We start from the raw sequence: 19,515 nt of genomic DNA on the forward strand, positions 1-19,515 counted from the left end.
CTTTGTCGATTCTTCATTAAAGACATAACTAGAAGCATCTGTCCTCAATAGCTTTCTAGAAGATGCTGTGGACTAAAGTCAGTTGCCTGTCTGATATTATAGTATAGTATTTCATATTCTCTAAACATAGATCAGGTCAGATGGTTACTTGTATTTATTGCAATATCTCCTTCATAAGTTCTCTCTCAGGTTTGAAAACAAAGCTCACCTAAGGTTCTGTGTTCGTACACATGTTCTCCAGGTATTATGTACTATAAAATCAATCACAGCAATGCAATACTTTTTATTTTTTATTTTTTTTTTTACATATGGAGATTGTCTCTGTTCTTATTGTATGTGATCTTCAACAGAGAGAATAAAAAAAACTGTGACATTTTACTGCATAAAGCTCTCCGTCTGATTGAAAGCAACATGTTTGTGATGACAACACTCTGGATGTCAGTAGGTCCCCTCATACCTCTCAGCCTGATTGCAACAGCATAGAAACAAGAAATAGTTACTTTGTTTTGTAAAGAAATGTTTTCCGTAAAGAGAATAAATCTTAATTTCTAAATGAACCTTTTCCGTAAGACAGCCTTGAGGGCCACATCAAGTTCCTAAATAAATAGATAAAAGGTAAAATAGGGAAAAAAAGGAGAAAGGTGAGGGAAAATGTTAAAAGGGAGAAAAGGTGACAAAAATAGAGCGGAGGGAAAAAGAGAGTGCAAGGTAACATCCTCGGGTTCTGCTTCTACACATCCCGAAAGAGATATAAAAAGAACAGCAAAACCAACAGAAAAAGTATCACAGGTACAAACAACAAACGCCTTTAATAACATCACTGAAAAATACACTGAGATGTATGTTGAGATGAAAAACCACACAGACAGAGCGAGCATCTACCTCATGACTCGGCACACTAATGGCCTGAACCAAGGTTGGCAAAATTACTATTATGGGGTCAGCAAACCAGTATTTGCAGACATGTGCTTAATGTAATAATTTCTAAGATATCGAAAGTTACTGGACACTTGAATTAGCTTTGGGCAGCAGCCATCAGAGTTCAGAACATAACATGGGCTCTTTTCTTTTTAAACCAAATAAAGACCTGACTCACAACTATTAAAAGATAGGATGTACTTCCTTTGCACCAAACTGTTGTTTTTGGGTTTTTTTGCACACGTGGACTATTAATTAAAATGTCTAAGCCAGGGGTGTCAAACTCATTTTGGTTTAGGGCCCGCATTCAGCTTAATCTGATCTCAAGAGGGACACACGAGTAAACTCATTGCAAGGTTAAATAGAACTAATAAAAGTGGACTTGTTGTTGATTTTTATATTAAATGAATTTCACTTTTACACAATGTATTATGAATAACCTCAGCGTTTTTAAGAAAATATGTGCAATTTCAACAATACTTTTACTCAGTTAAACATTTACTTGTGCATTATGCATAAGAACTGATCACAGTGATTGTACAATGTTGAAAAACATTTATTCACATCTTTTAGAACTTAAAAACACTGTCCTGCATGACAAAATACATCATACAGATAAAAATTAAGAAATTATTTAAAATCAATTTTCCACATCTGAAGCTCAATGCTACCATCTGCTGATTAAAACACAGCGCCCTTCGTGGACAATATAGGAACTGCAGATTTTCAATTAAACAAAGTTTAAGTTTTTCAATAATTGTTTTATCATTCTCTTCCTTTATCTCCTCTTTCTTTCACCTTTTCTTTTTTTCTTCTTGTTCTTCCTTTCCTCTCCTACTTTCCCATCATAGTGTCCATATCAGTTGAGATATTCCCCGCATGAATCATAATAAAACTATTTACATTCATAATTCAAGCGGAGCACTATGGCAAAAGCAGTACTGCTCCACTTGTGAAAGTCAAATCTGATGAGCTGTTTTTGCCATTAAGACAACAATTCTTATTGCCACATTGCCAGAAAGGACACTGGAAGAAAAAAAGAAAAAGAAAAAAATATATTTATTTTTAATTTTTGTTTTGGTTTTTTTTGGAATAATGATAATGCATTTAACCACCGGGCCGGACTAAATTGTTCGGCGGGCCGGAATCGGCCCGCGGGCCGTATGTTTGACACCCCTGGTCTAAGCTATTAATTAAAATGTGTAAGCAAGCAGGCACGCCACCACACGTGGCGACCCCTCTCTTTGTTTACATTAGAGCAGGTCAGTCAATCACTGGAGGCATTTCCACAGATTCTTGTGAATCACAGTTTTACAGAGGTCGGCCACCGTGTCCTTTTATAAACTCCTCCAATCAATATAATAAACCTTGAGGGAAAGCAGGAAGACTCGAATATACTAGAAAATACATTTCTAGACCTGCTCTGGGTAGTTGGCATTGTATGGCCTTGTTGTTTTAGGTTACAATATTATTAAAATTGAAATAAAAATAGCAAAGATGGACTCATTGAGCACTATTTTGATCTTTAAGGCTTTTAAACAATTTGTTTAAAAGGGACAGTGCATGCAAAGCAACACGCTCTTACAAATTTTTAGCAAAGCTTTGGCTTCATCACAACCTCTTTTTTTTTTTCTCTCTTTGCACAAATGGCCCACAGATATGTTCAGGCAACTGGAGGTTTTAAAAGACATCATGTGCTGCCAACACCTGCCTGCAGACCCCCAGGGTGCAGTCCGTGGCCACGGTGGAGACAGCGATGGTCGATTAGCCAGAGATGAAAGACGTATAAGTCAGCCAGATATTAAAATATCCCTCCACAGAAATAACAGGCAGGGTAAGGAGGGGTTTTAAAAGGGCATGGACAGGAAGACTGAGCGGTGTATGTCCTTTGGCTTCATCTCATCATTGAAGCTACTCGTTTATTGGTCGCTCCCTCCTTTTAACAAGGCTGTCTGTGTGGATTACTGGTGTCTAGAGCCTGCAGTTAAAAAGTTGGCAAGCCCCTGGCGTTTTTTTTTTTTTTGCCCATAAAGTCAGGGGACTTTCCTTAGAGGTGCTGCTTTTGTCTTGCTTTACTGTGTCAAGGCTGCACACTTCTTATTAATTACATATTCGTGTCTCTTGCACGTCTACTGTCCTGTGGTGGCTGTTCTGACAGGAAATGAGAAGCAAAAAGGAGGGGAAGAGAAGTGACAGATTTTTTTTTTTTGTTCTCAAATCACTCATTTCTTTTTCATCTTCTTGTCTGCTTCATGGCAAGTTGAAAATTAGCTAAATAAAAACAGATTTTATGTTTCCCAATAAGCCTTTTTGAGTGGACCCTAAAGTGAGTGGGTGTGTTGATTACGGCGCCTGTGATATTGAGTTAGGCATGTTAGAGTTGCTGACTCGACGCTTTATCAGTGCCGCCAACATAGGGAGCAGGAGAGAGATGTGCTGATGGGGGAAATTGTTAGTTTGGAGGAAGTACAGATATCTGCGGTAGGACTGAGTGGATCAGAGATGATTGGGTGGGATTTTTATTCGCTACACAATAAGAAAAGGCATGTAGATTTGGGAGGAAATACAGGAAACAAAGTTGGCTAATACTAATTCAACCCAAGCTATAGGCAACTTCTTGTTGGGAAAGATGACAGATGCGAGAAGCTCCATGAATTGGGCTCCATCAGACCTGTGGGTGAATCTCTCTGCTTTGTGTCTGTTTATTCTGGAGCTTCCATACTGATGGAAAGACATAATGAGGATTTTGTCCTGTCCGCTAGGGATCTAATTTATCTCCTCCTGTTCAGTGTAGAGGACTGTTTGACTTTATGCTCCTGGGTAAGTGATTGTAAAAGGTCTTCATTTCCTCTTCATCTGCTTTTATATCTCTCCTGGACGTAAACTACTAAAAATCGTTACTGTCGTTGCAGAAGCAACAGCCAACCATGTCCCTCCCCGAGTCTCTGACAAAAAACAAATCATAGGCTTCTCTTTTTACAACCCCAAATAAAAAGAAAGTTTTGTAATTTCATCAAAAACAAAGAGGAAATTTACATTTTACTCTTTATTGCAGAAGTATAATCTCTGTATGGATAGGTACTAACGAGTACAGATTCACATAAAATCAAACAGTACTATGTTGCTGTACCTAAACGCATCATTAGCTATGTTTACATGCACAAACTTTAAAAATCAGATTGAAATGTATTTGGATTTAAAAGCAAAAATAATCTGATTGTACCATTTATATGGGCACACAACTAATTAATCCAATCACAATGTGCGTGTATATGCACCTGGCTTTATTCAGAATTGATCTCCTCTTATACGCACTGTTATCAAATTTCCCTTTTAAAAAAACAGAAGAAGAAGAAGAACTACTGTCTTTGCTGAATAACAAAAAAAGGTAAACAAAGCAATGTTATACAAATTTGGGTGTCTTTTGAGCGTCCTGGTTGGACTTGCGTGAGATTCTAATTACGATTGAAACATTATTGAATGAATAATGATTTTGAGCTCTTTTAAAAGTGTTAAAAAGGTTGTATCGGTTTTGCTTCCCAACATATCTCCACCACTCAATAATGCGGAAATACGCAAAAATAAGTTTATGTCGAGCGCACATGCGCACTCAGGTCTGTTTGCCACATAACTTGTTCCTGACCAGCGTTTACATACATGTCGATCGGATTATCAACTGGGATAAACCACCCCTCTCATTTGGATAACAATTTCATTCCCATTGAGCTTCATCCAATCACAATAATACGATTGGCTTGTTTGCATGACGCATTTTTGTTTCCGATCGGCCCTTTATTCTGATTACTTTTGTTCATGTAAACATGGCTATTGTACGACAGAGGGAGTGGAAGAGTGGGCAATTTTCCATGCCGGACATGAACACAGCATTGCACAAGAGCGTAATGACATTAGTAGCTGCTGATCCAGTCAACAAAACAAGCATGGCTGATAGAAAGCACTGGAAAGTATTGGCTCCACTTTTCAAAATGCGAAGCAAATAACGCTCGCTGGAATATTTGTTACACATGGTGCAAGGCCAGCAGCGGAAATACTTCTAATCTGTGGAGGCACCTGGTCACCGTTACCGAATCTAGAGACTTTGTTCACTAGAATTAGAAACTTTTCAGATCCCTCTTGCGATCTCATTTCAAAAAAGCGACTAGCGACAAATCTGACATTTTGTCCTATTTTGGTGACTTTGCGTTAAAGCGCCAATCGTTACTGTCTTGTAACCTGATCAGTCAGATTGACAGTGTATAGCACTCTACGTTCAGCACATGATCAATCTCGTACTGCTCCCATTGAATCCATTTGGGGCAAAGAGGGACCTTCAGCAGAACTCGCCGAGCTGATTGGACGAAATGACACCTAGTGCCCGCCTACCAAAGGTTGGTTTTAGCCAATGACGATATCAAATTAAAATGTAAGCAGCAGGCTTCATGAGAAACCACAAGGAAAGCTAGTCAAGGCGCTTCTTGCTGTTCTGTCAGACATGAAATAGTGGACTTTTACAAAACTGATGTGATAGCAATAGCTACGTGTACATCCTCCTGCTCTGCCATGTTTATAATGGTTCGGCTGTTCGGCTGAAATGAAGTCTCACAAATATTACTCCTAACAATATGAGTGGTGCATCTTTTACATGTATGTTTTACTGTTTTAAAGCCTGTCAGAATTTCTATGAACTTCAAATTAGTAATCCACAGCTTTGTTTCCCTAGGGGTATGGATATGATGGTGCATAGAGCTCCATTTTATTTTGGTTTTGCCCACCAGGCTGGAGCAGGACCCTTATTTATCTTGCCATCAGGCACCGTGAGCAGGATAGTCACTGTTGGATAACAGCAGAAAAAAGACAGGTTTGGACTCTTGGTTCTTAATTTACCAGACCTTTTTGGTCTTCTTGGCTGTTTTTTCAGTGCGTTTCAGCTTTACTTGGCCCTTTTTATGTAGATTATTTAGGTCCACAAAAACAATTCTGTCCCATGGTGTTTAGGGGGTCCTCCTCCTGCTGGAGCGGCGCTTTGATCTGGGGAATTTAGAATCCAAACACCATTTATCTGAGGCTTTTTGATATCACTTAGATAAATAGCCACAAACAGCCACTACAAAGTGTGTCAAAATGTATAAATAGAACTGATTTTAAATAAACTAATGTTTCGTTTTAATATAAATCTATTTCTGCCTGTCCAACAGGCACCTTGGCACATTACAAATTAAGTATGAGCAATGCATGTCTGGATTAGAGCCAAGAGGGTTTTACAAAGGAGAGTGAGGGTAGGCAATTCAGACAAGATGGACACATTTGATCTCCATCTCCAAGGACTCAACGGCACGATCTGTCATTCATCAGTAGCTGATAGAATCTCATGCACAAAGCATTTGGAAACATTTCTTGTCCAATACAACAGAGTAACAGTTACAGATGCCCCTTCAGACTTTACTGTGCAAATAAGAAGCTTTGTGTCAGCCTTGTTTTCCAGAGTTGGCGTTGCCTTCTCTGGGTTTGAGGACCTTGGGATGGACCATCACACAGTGGAAACGAGACTGTGGTCAGACGAATCAGTATTCCAGATTGTATTTAAAAGAAATGAAAGCCATGTGCTTAATTAATTCAGAAAAAGTTTCTGAGATCTTGGAGCAATGCGAGCTGCTTTCAACAGGACATCTTTTCCGTGTTTTAACTGTACAGAAACCACATTCTGCCCATATAAAACAAGGCATGGCTGGGGAAGAGGATGGTACTGGTACTGATCTGGACTGCATGTTTCCACAACAGAACGTGAGGAGAATTCAAACAAAACGTGATGCCAGTGACTCTATGCTGTCAATCATTTTAGGCCACATTTGCACAATGAAAAGGACAGGGGGCAAAACAGCTGGTAAATAAAATCAGGTTGATGTGCTACAACATGAATGATATAGTCCCGTGGTAGCCCCTCCCTCCCTTATGTCCAGAGACCCCCCCCCCCACCCCCCCACCCACTCGTTTCACCCGTGTAATAATATATTTGACTTCACTGGATGTCCCGAGAGGAATTCCTAGTGTTTGGTGAACCGGAGTCTCTGCAGTGTGATTTCAGACGTGGCGAGCAGCAGTCATTAATCACTGTGCTGTGACTGAACCTGTGTGTTCATGGCGTTGCGTCCGGGTGCACGTGTGTGTATTTTGGAAATGCCTCTGTTTTCCTTTTCATATATGTTCATCAGCAATCAAATCCTATCTATTCATAGGGAAATAGTAGTGGCTATGCCAGGGGTGCAAAGAGAAGAGCTGTTTTTCTTCCCCTGTCTGGTGGTGCTTTCCGAGCGCTCAGATATGACCTCTGGCATGCCGCTTTCTCTGAGGAGCCCTAGCTGCATGTCAGGGATACGGAGGATGAACAACTAAAATGGCTGTGTGGCCTCCAGGCTACGTCGTCTCACTTTTGACTCAGCCAGACTTTACAGCAACTTCCTGTTAGGGTTCAATCTACCTCTGCAATGATCCCCATCTGTTTAGGGTTTACCTTTTAAACTTCCCAGAGCCGCAGTGTGCAGCGTGAGTGATGAGGTGTTCACAGCCATCACTGCTGCACAATCCTAAGATCTCAAGACAGGCGCTGAGATAATAAAATACACAGACCTTAAGTAAAGCCAAATAAAAGAAAGGGATTTGAGGTATGCTCATGTTTATAAATGTGAAAATGTGGATTTAATTGAAGATTTGTGGTTTAAGAGCATCAAGATCTTGCCGTAATCTGCCAGAGAAAAATCTTAACCTCCCATAGAGTCCATTATAGAGGAACTGTGTTTTCTGCTGTAATATTCAGTGGTCCAGTATTACTGGCCCCAGGGATCATCTTCTACTGACGAATTGCTTAAAAACTGAGACCCAGCCCCCAGGAAGGAAGGAAGCATGCCAGATGCTCATCTTCTGCGCCATCCATTGATGTGCATGCACGTGTGAACCATTCCACCCAGTCGAACTAGGCATGGGTATGACAATCGTAAATAGAAATACCATGATTTGACATTAATAATACAAAATTGAAAAGCAATTGTAAGACATGATCCTATTGCTTCTATTAAAAACAGCTTGCCAATTTTACTGTCCATGTTTTTCTTGACCAGAAATATTTCCAAGAAGCGATATATATCGATCGATAGACGTATATGATAGAAATGATAGAAAAAAGGGTCAATAAAAAGTTCAATTGAATAAATGTTTCCCTTCCTTATGAATTTTAGCCATGTAGGTTAATATTAAAGTCATTTCATCCTCCCAACCAATCACAAATGCAGAACCTGGAATGCGGCATCACCAAGCTCTGCCCCATTCAAAGTGTTCAGAGAGCACACGTTCTTTATTCTGTTTTAAAAACTTGTAGTTTTGTTAAAAAGTTGGTTGAATTAACGGTTGCGTTTGAATTCAGTATTTCTGAGTTCTGGATCGAAAAATAAGTCGCTAAGCAACAGCATAAAATGGCCAGGGCTGGACTTAAAATATATGTTTTGAGTTTGTTGATAATTATCGATCCAATATGTTTTCTATTTTATCGATGTCACATTTTACAGACTTAATTCTGACTCTAAATAAAACCGTTGCCCTATCAAGAGTTGAGGGAAGATTGAAACAGAAATTTCTTGACGTGATTACAAAGAACCTACATTCTAGTCTGATTTCACAATGATTTTTAAATTGCAGCTTTGACATGGGCCTCATACATTAAGCTTTGCTTTTTGATAAAAAAAGACAGCTGAGCAGTGTAGCTTTCTAACTATTATCTTCCTTCCTTGGAAGATCAGCTGATAATGACACGAAGGGGTGAGTCCAACCTTTTGCCCCTGGTTACACAGCAAGCTGTCCTTACACAACATGCCAGCATCCACTCCTCACTGCACCACCCCAACAGGCAGGGCAGTCTGTCTGCCCCAACGAAGACATCTGGTTGGCACAGATTGGACTTTCCCATCACAATAAAAGCAAAAGTTCCCTTTGTTCCTGCTTGGAGGTGGAAGGACACACTGCATGGGCCGCTCTGCTCCTGTTTGATCTTTCAATAAAAAAGTGTGCTGACTGGGCATCTCTTGGTTGATGTCCTAAACTCAAATTAAGCTTTTTACTTGATCTGCAGCTGTCACAGACTGTTAACTCTGCAGACTGCATACTTCAGCATGCCTGCCCATTTCTTCCGTGCAAATCCGCAAAGAGATAAATACATTGATATATGTTTATTCATTCTGGGCTGCAGGTTTAATTTTTTTTCTAAGGACTGTAAAACATGCAAGAAAATTGATGTGCTGATTATTTGTTAGAGAAAAAAGTTTTGAATCCAGCAGAAAATGAAGGAGCTACAACATTCACATTTATGCATCAAAGCATATGTCCCTATTCTTTGTATGGTTTTAATGAAAATTTGATGTATTGCATAAAAGTTCATTGCTTGTTGCATTTTTAAACAAAAAATGGCGGGAGTTCTTAGTTATGATGCATTTAGTGAATAGGAAACAGATGTCAGTATTCAGCAAGCCAATTAACGATCAGAGCAGATCGAGGGAAAATTGTAATATATCAGTCTGTCTAATATCAACTTTATGTAAATTCTTCCACTGACTGTCCTATGAAAAACCACAGTAAGGTGTAGAAATAAAATACTATAGTAATCAGTCTGGCTTATAGGTTCTTAAAGCCTCATTGAATACAAATTACAATAACTGAGCTATTATCTGGTGATTTTCTTATATGTGGGAAAACTGTCACAGAGCGTTATTTCAAGCTAAAGACCTTTATTAGTGGACAAGCATTTACAGCAAGGTCAAAGCAAACTTTCATGCTATGGCGTCATTATTTTTTGGTGGATGATAAGCTTTTCCGTCATATAATTTGCTTACCAGAATAAAATGTAAATGAAAGGAAAGGAGGGTTTACAGATAGGACATATTGAAGGAGATCCTAGCACAGGAAAAAGAGAGAACAAGATAACATCCTTGGAGTCTGCTTCTAAACCTGCTTCTACACCTGCAGAGAGAGATATAAAAAGAACAGCAAAACAAACCGATAAAATATTACAGGTACAAACAACCAACGCCTTTATAACATCACTGAAAATACACTGTATTTTTTAATAAAGGATTTATAGTGACAGCTAATTCTAATTATAGGGGTTTGCTGTATAGAAGTGAATCTGTAAGTACCTGAATCCGAGCACCTGTAGGTGTTTGTGAGAGTGCACTTGTGTATGTAAGGTTTATCCATAAGAAAAATGCTCAGTAGTGATTGTGAGGAGCCAAAGACCTGCCCCTCAGGGCGCTGAGGCAGACGCCAGGGGAACCAGAACCCTCAGCGACATGTCAGGTTTCAAAGGACAATCCCACTTTGGCTGTATACTTAATATGAATGAGCTATTGGACCACGGTCTCTTAATGGATCACAAACAGTAAATTCAGTATTCTTCTTTAGCTAAATGTCCTTTTGTCATTTACAGATTCCCTTTGTACCCCAGAGGAGAGCGCTTTCATTTTGAATATGGCGTCTACTTACTAAACAAGAACATCGCCCAGGTAAGGAATGAAGACACTTCTAGCACAGTTGCCACTAATGTCTAAAATGTACATGTTTTACTACACAACGTTTTTCAGCAAAGGTAAGACAAGAGGCTTCCTAAATAGGAAGCTATACATCTGCCATGTCTTGTTAGGTTTCTAGTGTCAAAATATTCATACAGAAAGGTCAAAAATGTTTTCACAAGAAGTGTTATTCATAAGTCACTACAAACATGTTTATTGGTTAAATGAATAATGATAAATAAAACTCTAAATTGTACACAGCGCTTCTTTTTGTAGCTCTTCCAGAAATCCATTGGAATTTAATTTGTGTATTTTCCATTTTACTGAGAAGTTCTTACTTTATATTTTGAACTTGAGAGCTCTGTGAGACCTTGGTACTAATACCCCGTCACCTTATCGTGCATCAGCCTTGTACTTCAGTGGCATAGAAGATGGAGTACTTTTGGTCAGTAATGTTCAAGCATCACCTTCCTGCTCTTTTGATACTCAAAAGAGCAGGAAAACATCAAAACAGTCAGCAGTTGTGATGCAGGAAGTGTAAACCAGAAGTGTTTTCACAGTAAACACTTCTGGTTTAGTGTGGGTGAAAACTGTCCATCCCCACAGTTTCACTACACTGTCACTGATGCTCTGTAGATGGATACTGATGTCATTCTGGACCATTTTTATATGCCCAGCTGTACAAATCTTCGGCCATTTTGTGATGTTTCCAGTTCAAGTATGATAAATTTATCCATCTGGAGAAAAAAATTATAAATATAACATTAAATATCTGTGCAAGGAAGATCTTAGATGTCCTCACAAATATATTTGCAATCTTAAATGAGTATGGTGAGCATTTTAGGTTCTTTGAAATTTTAATTCCAGGCTGCCCTGTGGGTAGCGCTGTTGCCATGCAGCAAGAAGGTCCTTGGTTCAAGTCCTACCCTTGCCCTGGGTCTTTCTGCATGGAGTCTGCATGTTCTCCCTGTGCATGCGTGGGTTCTCTCCGCATACTCCGGCTTCCTCCCACAGTCCAAAAACATATGACTGTTAGGTTAATTGGCCTCTCTAAATTTTCCTTAGGTGTGAGTGTGTTCATCAATGGTTGTTTGTCCTGTTTGTCTCTGTGTTGCCCTGCGATAGACCGGCGACCTGTCCAGGGTGTACCCCGCCTCCCGCCCATTGACAGCTGAAGATATGCACCAGCCCCCCTCGTGACCCCACATAGACGTGTTAGAAAATGGATGGATGGAAATTTTAATTCCCAAGTTCCTAAAACAGTTTTCCTGCTCCTCACACACAAGGCACCTCAGATTAAAATAACTTTTCATTGCATTGCACATACCTCTGTCATCTTTAAATGTCCAAAAAAATTTGATGAAACTTATGAGATAAAATGTTACTTAAATCTGTCATTATGACTAACAATGTTCTTTGATGGATCACTAAGAAAAACACTTCAATCCTCAAGACCAATTTGAAGGGACATTTTAGTTGTGACGTTCTAAAACTACCATTTACACTGAAACACAATCCCAGGCTAGGCCATAGTTTTGTCTTCCAAAACTGATTGGCTTTTTTGTTTTATATATAAAAAAAAAATCTTTTGGTGGGTTTCTATTTCCTCACTCTTGGAGATGTTGACCTCTGGTGTCATTTTCTGCTAAAAGTCTTGGAATTGTGGCATTGCGGGCAAACTTATTAATGTTTTCATTCATCTGTGAACATCATGAACAGCAGGGAGCAGAGCACGCTGGACCACAAAGCCAGCTACAGCCTCATAGTTTCCTGCTCGGCTGTGAACTCCAGTGTCTTAAATAAATCTTTTTGGACATCAGGGAAATGAGCTGTGTTAAGCTCGAACTGTACACAACCCACTGGTTGGCCGCATTGGTTCATTTTTAGTTTGGATCTTGTCATGTGATTTGTTCTACTTGTGATCTCACTGTGCCTATTAAAGTGCATCTAATGTGTTGACCACCTTCTATTTGTCTGTGAGGCGTTTAGCACAAGTTTACATTCCTTTTGGGTATTTTCCTTCTTATTCAGGTGGAAATGAGGGGCCCCTCAAATAGAGCAATTAGCCCAAACAGGTGGCTGATTTGAATCAACTACGCAGCACTGCAGTGGTGTAGTTTCTAAAACCTGAACGCTAGCTGCCAGCAGACATCCAAGACTGCTTCTTTAAACATAATGCACCCCAAAACCTTGGTGGTGATCAGTTCTTAAGTGTGTGAGATATTACTCTCTCTGAAACAAGTCTTTACTAATTATAAACAAAGGTGATGTATGATTTGGAGTTGATGTTTTGATCTGGGTAGGCATGTTATGTTCACACTCCGCAAGTTTAGATTTACTGACTGTAAAGTGCAATCTCTGTCTGTGCTCTGTAGAGAATAAATAGCTGTACCTTAACCCACCGTACCCAACATTTCCAAACCCAGCATGTTGAATTCCACGGTAACGCTTCACATTCAGCTCTCCTTACACTCTTCCTGAGCCAATCTGACAATCACATGAAGTTTGGAGATCTGCAGGTACTGACTTGGTAGCGAGGTCATATTACAACCGGACTTATTGCACAGGTACCATTCTACCACAGCACTATACATGAATTTACTTAGCTCCTGAAATTGATCCGTTCTTTGACAAATGTTTGAAGAAGTCTGCGTGCATAGGGCCTGGATTTTATACACCCGTGGACATGGAAGTTTTAGGAGCATCAGAATCTAATGATTTGGGTGGGTGAATGAAAACTTTTGCAATACAATCTAAATTCATACATACCTATTCAATTTTCACTTGGCAGCCTATACAAGTCAAGGCATGATCAGATCCAACTAGTGTGTTGGAGTATCTTGTTTATTAAGGTCATTTGTTAATATGGGCTTCCATGATGCACTTAAGACATTAGGAGTTCATTTACAGGCAAACATTAAAAGAGCTGTTCTGCCTTAGTAGAAAAATAGCAGATATGTGACCGGTCACAGCAAAACCGGGAAGAAGTCTCCCTGGGATCGTTTTTGAGTTATTTACAGATTCAGAAAGAGTGGACTCTAATGCTTTCCAACAAAGTCAAACTTGTGGAAATCAAATAAAATCTCAACAAAATAGGACCATTTGAAAGTTGGTACTGTGCAAACAAAATTAGGGAGAAAATAGGCTTCATAGTTTTTTTAGAATCACCCCCAGCCAGGGTGGTGTTAACAAAAGCTGTTCATTTGATTTACTTTGCATAGCTTTCAGCAACACCTCCCACCCAGCCCTGCCTGTCAATAGAGGATCTCTATCAGCTCATTGCACTGTGATGTGATCCAATAGAACTGTTTTTCTATGTATAGATCATTTACAGCACTGCATTACAATATTTGTGTTCTGTGCATTGAACAGACTAACATCCTTTAAATTACTCACAATTTAACAGTAACACAAACAAATAAAATGAAGTAAAAAAAAAAACCTGAAAAGACTTAATATTTACAAAATTGGTAAATGTTAACTGTTTAAGTTTTGCATCTCTGCAAGTTGCAACTCTGATGCAACTCAAGTAAACATGTTGGTGCATTGTTATTGCTACTATTTAATTGCTCACTCAGAAAGAGGGATTATGCATTCTGCGGATCAAAGTTAGCAGGCTTTTAAACTGTTATTTTATTCTACTTCACCATGACCATGTTTTATTATCCCATCTATTATGCTCTAACTGGCCTGAAGGAAGAAACTGTTGTACACAGAGGCAAAGACGTGTGCCTTTCACACACACACACGCACACACACACACACACACACACACACACACATACACACACACACACACACACACACACACACACACACACACAGACAGACAGACAGACAGACAGACAGACAGACAGACAGAGCAATCACAGTTGTTACCAGTTGACACGTCATCAGCCATCTTCAGCTTGAAAGGTACATCGAAAAGAGAGTGCATTGAAAGGTGCAACTGGAGATCAGATATGGGTTTGTAGACACTGGGAAAGAAGATTTGATACCAACTTTAAGCGGCGCGACCATAATTTAAACAATTTATTTACGTAGATGCGCAAGTTTCAGTGGCAGGTTGAAGTTAATAAAAAAACCTGCAGCGCTCTCAGGGTGAAACAGACGCAGTTACCCACTCACAGTGACAGAGGCAGCCATTCAAAGGGCTAATACAGCTAAATTAGACAGTTAAAATGCAATAAAAGTTGCAAACTTTCTCTTATGGTTGTCTGGGTCAGGCCTGATGAGCATTTATCTCCCAGTTCTTGGGCGCTCGGTCCATCTTTCCTGAGAAACTCAGTTTCTCTTTCAAACAGTTGTACACAGAGGCAAAGACGTGATCCTTTCACACACACACACACACACACACACACACACATACATACATACATACATACATACATTAGCTGCATAAGCCACCCGCTTTCTTCAACCATGCATTTTATTGGCCGATACACATAACAAAAGCCTGCGCTGAGCCACCAAATAATCTGTGTGTTCCCCTCCCCGAAATGCAGATGCAATTCCAGGGAATTTTAAGATGAAAACATGGCGGGTTTAAACACAAAGTTTGCTGTTTTAAAGTCTTTGAAACGTGCATTTAATGCATTGTGGGGTTTCTTCATAACTTCAACTAACATATTTTGCAATAAAACGAAAATCACTATTTTCTCACAAATTGCAGGTTTTTCATGTTTTTCTCAGTTCCTGCCAAGTTTTGCTGTGGTGGGTCACATATATATCTTTTACGACTCAGATTGTTCATCGGCATATAAACATTCTGTAATATGACCCTAATGTACGCAATCTGATTCTATAAATTAGAATCTGATGATGCCTGTTTTGTTTCTCTTGTTTTTGGGGGGGATTTTTCTCAGCTCTAGTGTCTCGCTTTTTAATACAGTAGGCTGACAGGAAGGGGGGTGGAAGAGGGGGGAGAAATATGCGGCAAAGGACCGCAGGTCATGGGTCCGCTACCCGCCACCAGTTCGCCGATGATGCTAATTTTTTAGATTAAAAGTACTTTTTGAAAATTACCTTCAAGCAGATATTAAACATACATTTCATTAACCCCACATTTGTGTATTAAAATGTTTATTAGTCTGATGTTATATTCCAACCTTAAATGTTTAGCTATAAGTGGAAAAATATTATAATTAACTGAAATAAAGGTTGGAAAACCTCAATCTGTCTGGAATGAATCAATGTAATGTTTTTCAACTTTGGGTAATTGGGTTACTGAAATAAATTAACTTTTCAATTATATTCTAAGTCGTTGAATATGACTGTACAGGCCAACCTTTAACTAAATGACTGTTTTGCTGAGAATAGAATAAAAGAAATCAAATTTTTTCTAGTCCTGCCTTATTGTTGCCTTTTTTACATTACTGGTTACATAACTACACTATCCTTATCATTTGAAGATAATCAAGATTCTTTCAAATAGTCAAAATGAACTCTCAGTTCAGATCCTAATCCAGGTTTTCTCTTGTTGTTTTCTATTTGTCAGATCTATGCAGACTGCTCTCATTTATATACGTAGAACATTTGGTGTGCAGTCATCTCAATTCCTATCCCCACCTTTTAACTCCCCCCACACACCCCAATCCATTTTTGATCAAAGCTACACCTCGTGGCCTGAGCTTTCTGAGATTTCAATTTCAAGAATCTCAACCATGTGTTGCCATCAGCCTGCGTGCTCGCTCTTGCTGAAACTTTAATTTGCTTGCTGATAGAAGGCACATGTAAGTAACTTCGGGTGAAATATTCCTGACTGCAGCCGTCATATCACAAATCAAATCTAAAATAATAATACTAAATCCGCCAGGCCAGAATAGTGACACAATCCATGCGCTAAGGGTCTTTTCAGGTCATCAAGAGAAGACCTTGGTGTCAATTCTTTAATACACATTATAACGAGTTTTATAGAACAGGGGGAATATGGAGCTTTGAAGGCATCTGGTCTGCTGAAGATGAAAAATGAGATTCAGCCAGCAGGGCGTCATCACCAGTGTTCATGAAACCACTGCTGAGAGATTCTAACTTCGGGGTTTGCAAAGCAGATGGAAACGATCAGCTGTGGCACAGGTGGGCACATGTGAATGATGATTGATAACTTTATAAAATAAATCTGGAGGGATGAATTAAGCGACGGCAGCATGCTTACCTAACTCTCATAGAAGCTTATCTTTTGCCAACTAAATCTGACACTTTAACAGAACATGTGGCTAATTTATTTTCGTACAATGCCTGGGCACTATGGCAAGAGTCCCATTAAGGAAAAGAAACGCATGCCCTGCTTTTCTTTTTGAGGCGGCAGTAATCTATGAAGAGTTCGGGAAAGCATCAGTATTTTTACAGGGTGAAATTTCATCTTACTTTGAAAGCACAGTGATGTACATTCCATGTGTCCCTCTGTCCATCCATCTTCACAATGAGTTATCAGGTTTGCCCATAAGCAATACCATTTTGTGGCCTAAACAGTACAGCTCCATATGTTAGTGATAATAAGCCAGTATTTTAAAACTGCAGAAGTGGTTAACTTGTCACTTCCAACAAAAGAGGGCTCGCTGGAGACGGTACGTCTCCTACCCTTTGTGGATGATCTCTGTAAAGGGCTTTCCAGCCAGCTTCCTTCAGTTACATCACCGAAGTTCAGAGTTTAGTTCGGCCCGGGTAAAGCACGCTACAGATCCTTTTCAATCAACACACAGTCTCAAATTCCTCTGTTGTCATTCCAAACCAATTTATCAAAGACAAATCACTACTTTCTGGAATTTCTTTTTTTTTTTTTTCTAAACCCTTGTTGAGATGCACAGAATTCTCAATCAGTGATTAGCTGGTCAGAAACTCAGAAGTGTAATCTTTTTCTAATCAGTGTAATCTATTTCTAATTGGTGAATGCATCATACTGATCGTTGCCAGGTCAAGCTGAGAGCCACACGTTTCTTTTTTTGGTTGCTGTTACTCAATGAAGAAGACTCAAAGTTAGCTATTTTCTGGATCGGTGAGTCGTTTAAAAGGAAGTTAGAGGAGGCACGCAGCTGTAAGGAGCTATTTAAAAGGAAACTGTGTTTTCTAAATCTGAAGACTTGTCTGCTTTTGGGAAATCATTAGGTAAGGGTCTACATTGTCTCAAGAACAAAGATGGAAGTTAGGGTTTTCGTTTAGGTCTTTTTTGTTCTAACTGCACTTCTACAGGAATCAGGTGTTAAAGGTACATGGTGAGGTTATTTGACATTTTTTTTATTTATACGTCAGTAGCGCACTCTGGTTGCATGCAAAGTTTTTATGAAAGTGTATCTGCTGGTGTAGTAGTTGTTTTGGTGTTTAATGCTTGTTTATGCTCAATTTGTTAGTACATAAAGCACTTTGTGTTTATTTATAATAACAGTGGAAGTACAACAGTGGAAGTACAACAGTGTGCGTCCACAGCAGGTCCGTAAACCAGGAATCAGCTAATGGCTATTAGCATCTCCCAGCAATGTAATGGAAACAATAAAGAATGGTCCAAGATCCAGTGGAAACAAAACCCAAAAAAAAAAAAGATTCCAGGAGGGAAAAAAACTGGAATAGTGCTGGGAATATAGTATGGACATTGGTGTTCAGAAGCTAAAGCTGCTGAGGCTCAGATGTGACCGCAGAGTTGATTGATTAATAGTACAGTACAGTTCTGTACTATTAATCAATTGTTAATAGAAGAGCATTGCTATTAACAATGGTAATAGCAATGCTCTTCTTAGCCTCTACAGTCTTAAGTACAAACATTGTAAGTAGATTGATTGATTGGTTTTTACCTTGATGCTGTGTCCCTGTTTCAGTTTGAATGGGAATTTTATTTCTCTGTGATGTAATCATATGAGGCTCTTAGAGTTGCTGTAGATCAGTTTATTTAATCATTTAAACATTGACCAACCGTTAATTAATTTAATTAACGATTGGTCTTTGATCACGCTGAGCTGCCACTTAACCGCGAGGCATTGCAGAGGGGTCAGACTTGGTCAGGCACTGTTTAGTAGTGATTTATTAGTCACCAAATGGTTCTAATAGTTCTGCGATACAGCCGGTAGATGGCACCACATCTGCTTATACCTGCTCATTGCGCCCAGTGCTTCCTTCTATTTAGCCGCAAAGAGGACTATCGAAACACTATCAGGATGGACACTTGGTGTATATAACCTTATTTTATCATGATCAAACAGTTTTTGGTCTTTTTTTTTATAAGCATATGACTAGCTATGTACCTTTTTAACAGATTTTGTTGCAGCCTGAAGTAAATTTCTTTAACATGGAATAGTGAAAGAAGACTTCTCTCCAAACCTCTAATTCTTTCATCTGCAGTCAAATATCAATGCAAGAAAGCCTGAAGGGGCCTACTAAAGTCACCAAAATTGTTTACTGTACTCTGTTAATCAGCATGCTTTCATCTCATTATGCAAACAATGGTCCAATAAAGGCAATAGGATTTTCCTTTCAGCTTCATTTTAAAACGAGTCCCATCAGGCTGCTGCTGTTTGTTAAAAAATTTCAGGGCTACATCTAAGGCCTAAAGTGGCTTTCCACAGGGGGGCACAAATTTTAAACCTGCCTTTTCTCCATTTGCAGAGACAAATGAGCCAAGTTAGTATGGCTGACTCCAAAGGAAAACCAGCAGCATTTTAGCTGGAAAAGAGCCATGTGCTGCATTCTCCTGCTCCCAAAGTTATCCACTTGGTTATGTTGTTGTGAAACAGGCATGTGGGGCTGATTAGATGACAACTGATGCTACACAACATCTAAGTTTTTGAGAAGAGGGAACAATTAGGCCTTAGTTACTTGACTGAAATTTTGTTGCCTCGGGCATAGGAAAACATCATATTGAGATCTATTACAGTAAATTATTTGCAGCACAGCCAAGTCACCTCTGGATTCACCTTTATTTCTGTCTACTGGGGGGTGATGGCTGCAGTCTCTCGCCTTCCAAGTCTCTAGCATCTTTGTACCGTGATCTACAGGCAAAGTGCCATATTGGTGGTCTCATGCATACGTCAGAGAGCCTGCTGCAGTAAAGAGTGGCAACTGT

General features: G+C 39.4%; 1 protein-coding gene across 1 annotated transcript in view; it reads left to right on the plus strand.

The window, feature by feature from the left end:
• Positions 1-19,515, plus strand: part of uvrag (UV radiation resistance associated gene) — a 141,164-nt gene that overhangs the window by 75,178 nt on the left and 46,471 nt on the right. Inside the window, exon 13 of the mRNA XM_036143453.1 lies at positions 10,385-10,460. Within this exon, the coding sequence (XP_035999346.1) occupies positions 10,385-10,460 (76 nt within the window). The remainder of the gene's footprint in view (positions 1-10,384; positions 10,461-19,515) is intronic.

Source organism: Fundulus heteroclitus, chromosome 11, assembly GCF_011125445.2.
Source record: "Fundulus heteroclitus isolate FHET01 chromosome 11, MU-UCD_Fhet_4.1, whole genome shotgun sequence".
Lineage (NCBI taxonomy): Eukaryota > Metazoa > Chordata > Actinopteri > Cyprinodontiformes > Fundulidae > Fundulus > Fundulus heteroclitus.